This window comes from Peromyscus leucopus, chromosome 10 (assembly GCF_004664715.2).
Source record: "Peromyscus leucopus breed LL Stock chromosome 10, UCI_PerLeu_2.1, whole genome shotgun sequence".
NCBI classification, from domain to species: Eukaryota; Metazoa; Chordata; class Mammalia; order Rodentia; family Cricetidae; genus Peromyscus; species Peromyscus leucopus.
Genome location: NC_051071.1, coordinates 30570459 through 30575243, shown reverse-complemented (window position 1 = coordinate 30575243; position 4785 = coordinate 30570459). Strand labels below are relative to the sequence as shown.

At 57.1% G+C, this 4785-nt stretch overlaps 1 protein-coding gene across 1 annotated transcript; it reads left to right on the top strand.

Moving 5' to 3' along the window:
* Positions 1 to 270: 270 nt before the first annotated feature.
* Positions 271 to 3345, top strand: Nkx3-2 (NK3 homeobox 2). The gene is made up of 2 exons (XM_028857388.2): positions 271 to 1475; positions 2790 to 3345. The coding sequence occupies exons 1-2, from the start codon at positions 1010 to 1012 to the stop codon at positions 3323 to 3325; spliced, it is 1002 nt and encodes a 333-aa protein (XP_028713221.1). The 5' UTR covers positions 271 to 1009; the 3' UTR covers positions 3326 to 3345.
* The last annotated feature ends 1440 nt before the right edge of the window (positions 3346 to 4785 follow it).

Below are 4785 nucleotides of genomic sequence, written 5' to 3'. Positions count from 1 at the left end.
CTTCCTAGAGAACAGAAACTACACAACACATATGGACTCGCTTTCCGCTGAGTTTTTCCCGAAGATTTCGACTGGCATTGGTATCTGGTGTTCCAGAAAAGCTCTGGAGTAGGTGGCTAGATGAGCTGAAATGAGAAAGGAGGTTTCGGGATGAGGGTCCCTCCTTATTGCTGAAGGATGCTGAAAGAACGAGGCTTAGGGAGGAAAGGGTTAACTCAGACCCTGTCTTCAGCTACTCAAAGTGCGTAGCTGTGTCTCTTAAAGTCAACGGCCCCAGTTGGAACCAGCCAATCCAGTGCCGGGAGAGCCCAGGACAGCCAGTGAAGGGGCGTGGCCTGATGCTGTCACTCAGCGGTGAGGAATGACACTCTGACGGGAGGGGGGGTACAGTGGAACCCAGGAGAAGGAAAGAGAAGAAACAGATAAAACCGGGGCAGAGGGTAAAAAGGTGTCCCGTTCGTCTCCAATTTTAGGGGCCTCAGCTGTCACCGCGGGCGCCAGAGGGGTGGGCTCCGGAAGAGCCAGCCCAGAGGGGAAGAGGGAGGACCCGCCAGGAGCGAAGCCCTGCAGGCAGGGAAGACAGAGGCGCAAAGAAAAGTGACTTGGGCGGTGCGCCGCCGCGGCGCTCCGGAGGCGACTGCAGACACCGAGGGGACCCTTGACAATTCTCACCGGCCCTCCCCGCGGGGACAGACCCCGGCTGGCCCCCGAGGGCCACGGGAGATGAGATAACCTAGCCCCGCTGCGGGAAGAGTGTGTCTGGCGCTAGATTCGGGGAGGGGAGGGGGTCCAGGGGAGGTGGGCCTGTTAGGTGGGGGTTAGGGTCGGCCGGGATCTTGGGACCGAGGGGGGCGGGGGCTGCTGAGCTGCGCAGGAGCGGGCTGCAGGGGCCTGGCGCGCCCCTCACACTCGCGCTGCTGCGGTGGTCGCCCAGCGCTCTCTGTCAGGCTCGAAGCTGTCCCCGCGACCCAGCTGCCCGCCCGGCTGCCGGCTCCGATCCGTGGCGCAGATGGCTGTGCGCGGCGCCAGCACCTTGACGCCCTTCTCCATCCAGGCGATCCTCAATAAGAAAGAGGAGCGCGGCGTGCTGGCTGCGCCCGAGGGGCGCCCTGCACCCGGGGGCACAGAAGTGGCGGTGGCCGCGGCGCCCGCCGTCTGCTGCTGGCGGCTCTTTGGGGATACCGACGCGGGTGCACTGGGGGGCGCCGAGGACTCTCGGCTGGCGTCTCCCACCCGAACCAGAACAGCTGTGGGGCAGACCGCGGAAAGCCCCGGAGGTTGGGACTCGGATTCAGCTCTGAGTGAGGAGAACGAGGGCCGGAGGCGCTGCGCGGACGTTCCGGGAGCCAGTGGAGCCGGCCGCACCAGGGTGACCCTGGGCCTGGACCAGCCGATCTGCGAGATGCATGCCGCCAAGGACTTGGAGGAGGAAGCCCCGGTCCGCAGCGACAGCGAGATGTCAGCCAGCGTCTCAGGTCTGCTGCGGGGGGTTTCTCCGGAAAGAGGGCTGGGCTGAGGGGTGGGTTAAGAGGTCAAGAACTCCAAGGCGGGGTGGGCCTACTGTGGGAACACTGTGCCCTGTTGGACTTAGCTCTGGCCAAGTCTCCAAGTTCTGCACGTTGGTGCTCACTGCCGCAAGTCTTAAGCAACCGAGCTTCTTGGAGTCGGGCGTCTTGGTACCATGTGCCCCTACAACCTGCACCAAGAGCTTTGAGTTCATCTGCAGTGCCTCCGCTGCATCCATTAAAAAATCTCGAAACTTAGCAAAAGGGGACTAGAGACCTAAGGCAGGCCGTAGCTTTTTCCCTGGCCCAGCCGAGCTAATGACTTCAGGTCCTGTCACAGCCTAAGAATAACGAATCTTTGGAAAGGGCCGGTTTAAATTCCCTCACCGCTGGACTGATAGAGCAGCCTTTGGTTGAGCATGTAGGAGCTAAACAAAACCAAACAAGCAGTTACCTGAAGGAGGAAGATGGTGGGGAGTGTAAGCCAGGTCGTCCTGGAGGCACTCAGGAGTCAAGCCTGTTTATCCGCCAGCGGGTGCATTTCTTGATCTGAAAGCCCCGCAGCTGGCCTCTATTGGGTGTACTCTGCTGTAGGCCTCACAGAGGCTCAAAGCGGGTCGCATCTCTGACCTCTCCGCTGGTGCGCTACAGGGAGCCCAGAAGAGGCTGGAAAGGGGGGTTCAGATCAGGGAGAGACCAGGGTCCTCACTACCCACTCCTTGCTTGATTTTCTTGCAAAGACGAGGGAGGTAAGTGGACCCCAAGCCTAGCTGGTGGACCCTGTCGCCATACCCCTGACAGCAATTCTGGGCTTATGGAATGAAGACTCTATATACCTATGACCTCAAGATCTGCGCGCCCCCACCCCCATCTTCCTCTTCCGTGTAGCCAACGGATATGTTTGAGTGAGTGTGCAGAGGTGTTCGGCCTGGAGCTGAGAAACAGAAATGTAATGTAGAATGCCAAGATTCAGAACTGAGTGCAAAACAGCTTGTGGATACTCTCAGGCGAAGTATCCTACATTACTGCAGGGAATCTGGGGCCCGGAAAACTCGGGGAGAACTGTTCCCCTACCACTTGGCATGCACCAAAAGGGATACAGATTTGAAAAGCGAAAGGGACAGAGTTCTGAAGCAGAACCCTCTGGAACTTCCCCTCCCCTTTCAGTAGGTTCAAAGCGGGTTTCCCTTTCCAGTCCTCCCTGAGAATCCACTGCGATTAAGACCTAACTTCCCCTCTGCGAGTCTGACGGGTTCTTTTTTTTCTCCCTACCGGAATCCGCAGGCGACCACAGTCCAAGAGCTGAGGACGATGGTGTCAGCCCCGGTGGTGCACGCGTGCCTGGCTTGTGCAGTGCACGGGGCAGCGGGGCTGGCGGCGGGCAGGCGGGCGGCCTGGAGGAGGAGGAAGAGCCTGCAGCCCCCAAGCCTCGAAAGAAGCGCTCTAGGGCAGCCTTCTCGCACGCCCAGGTCTTCGAGTTGGAACGCCGATTTAACCATCAGCGCTACCTGTCCGGACCGGAGCGCGCAGACCTAGCGGCTTCCCTGAAGCTCACCGAGACGCAGGTCAAAATCTGGTTTCAGAATCGTCGCTACAAGACCAAACGCAGGCAGATGGCCGCAGACCTACTCGCCTCGGCGCCCGCCGCCAAGAAAGTGGCCGTAAAGGTGCTGGTGCGTGACGACCAAAGACAGTATCTGCCGGGAGAGGTGTTGAGGCCCCCCTCTCTTCTGCCACTGCAGCCCTCTTACTACTACCCTTACTACTGCCTCCCGGGCTGGGCGCTGTCCACCTGCGCGGCCGCTGCTGGTACCCAGTGAACCGCTTGCGGCGAGGCAGCAAATGATACCTGCGCCCCAGTTTGCACCGCCACGGACAGGTGTAGAGACTGTACTCTGTGCGAGCGCGCTCTTCTGGGGGGGTGGAGGGGTTCTCAGGTGGGGAATGAAATCCTGCCGGAGCTCCCCTACCCAGGGTGACCTGGCAGCGGAAACTGAGACTGCCCAGAGAGGGGGCTTTATTCTGATTTGAACAGATGCGCCTTTTTGACCCCTGGCACTCTGCACACCCGTCACCTATCTGCAAGCCTCGGGACGCTATTTATTATCAGCACAACGTTGGATGTGGATTGTGTCTGCCTAGGGATGGTGTTTGCCCAGAGCAGAGAGGACTCACTCCAGGAGACCCCATAGCCCGAATCCTCAAATCTCGGGTCGGCCAGGTGCTTCGTGCGCTAAGCCACATTAGTTCATGGTATCCATGTTACCGATCTGTATCTTTAATTTTTGGAAATTACATTTGTGACAAAGGAGCGCAGAATCCTGACAGCTCCCGGCCAGGAGTTGATTTGAACCTCGAAGGGTTTGATTTTGGGGACCTCCACTCCACCCCTCGCGGGGTACCCTCCTGGATGCCGAATGTAAGAAAGGGAGCCTCTCCGCGCGCGGGCTGGCCAGGGATACCCTATACTTTCCCTTTCTGTAAGATCAAGGCCACACCCAAAGGGAGAGTGCCTGGGACCCCCAGAGAGAGGCCCGCCTCCGGGAAAGCCCCCTTTCAGAAGCCTGTCTTTATTTCTTTCTACTTTTTCAAAGGAGGTTGAGACTCGTAGCACTTTTCGGTTGTTTGTATTCAAAGAACGATTATTTTTGTATTCAATGTGAATATCTCTGGCCTGCGTTTCCACAGCTTCCTCCACTTTTTTCCCATCCCTCTGTTTCAACCCCCACACCCTCTGTGCCTTGCTTGTTTCTGAGACTATCTGTCTCATCAGCCTCGCAGCTTTTCGCCTCTTTAAGGGCACTGTGCACTCAACTAGAGATATCTTTAAAAGATTTGTGAATTTTGGAAGCTCTATTCGCTGTATTTTTTTTTCTTTAATTTATAAACGTTTAGTTCAACATACCCTCCCGGGGCTTTGTTTTCTCTGAAATTCTCTTGGTGTTTGGGACAAGGCGTTGGAGGCGGGTGGGAGGCAACTGTTGGAGAATTTTTCACCTCACTTTTTTGTCTTGGAGAGAATACTCAGGTGCCTAATCCACTGTCCCCAGCAGCCTTGCTTAAACCTTCAGAACAACTTCAGGGGTGTGGAAGAATCCCACTGAATTTTAAAGCGGTTGTCTAAGACTCCTTGTTTTTTCAGCCCTAGGGCCTCAAATCTTGGAGGTGCCTGGGCTGGTTGAACCCACAGACGATTTCCATCTAAAACTTGCAGATTCTTCTCCACCTCCCTCCTCACCGCTTTCGATTGATTTTGTCGGTGTTTCTAAGTGACTTGATC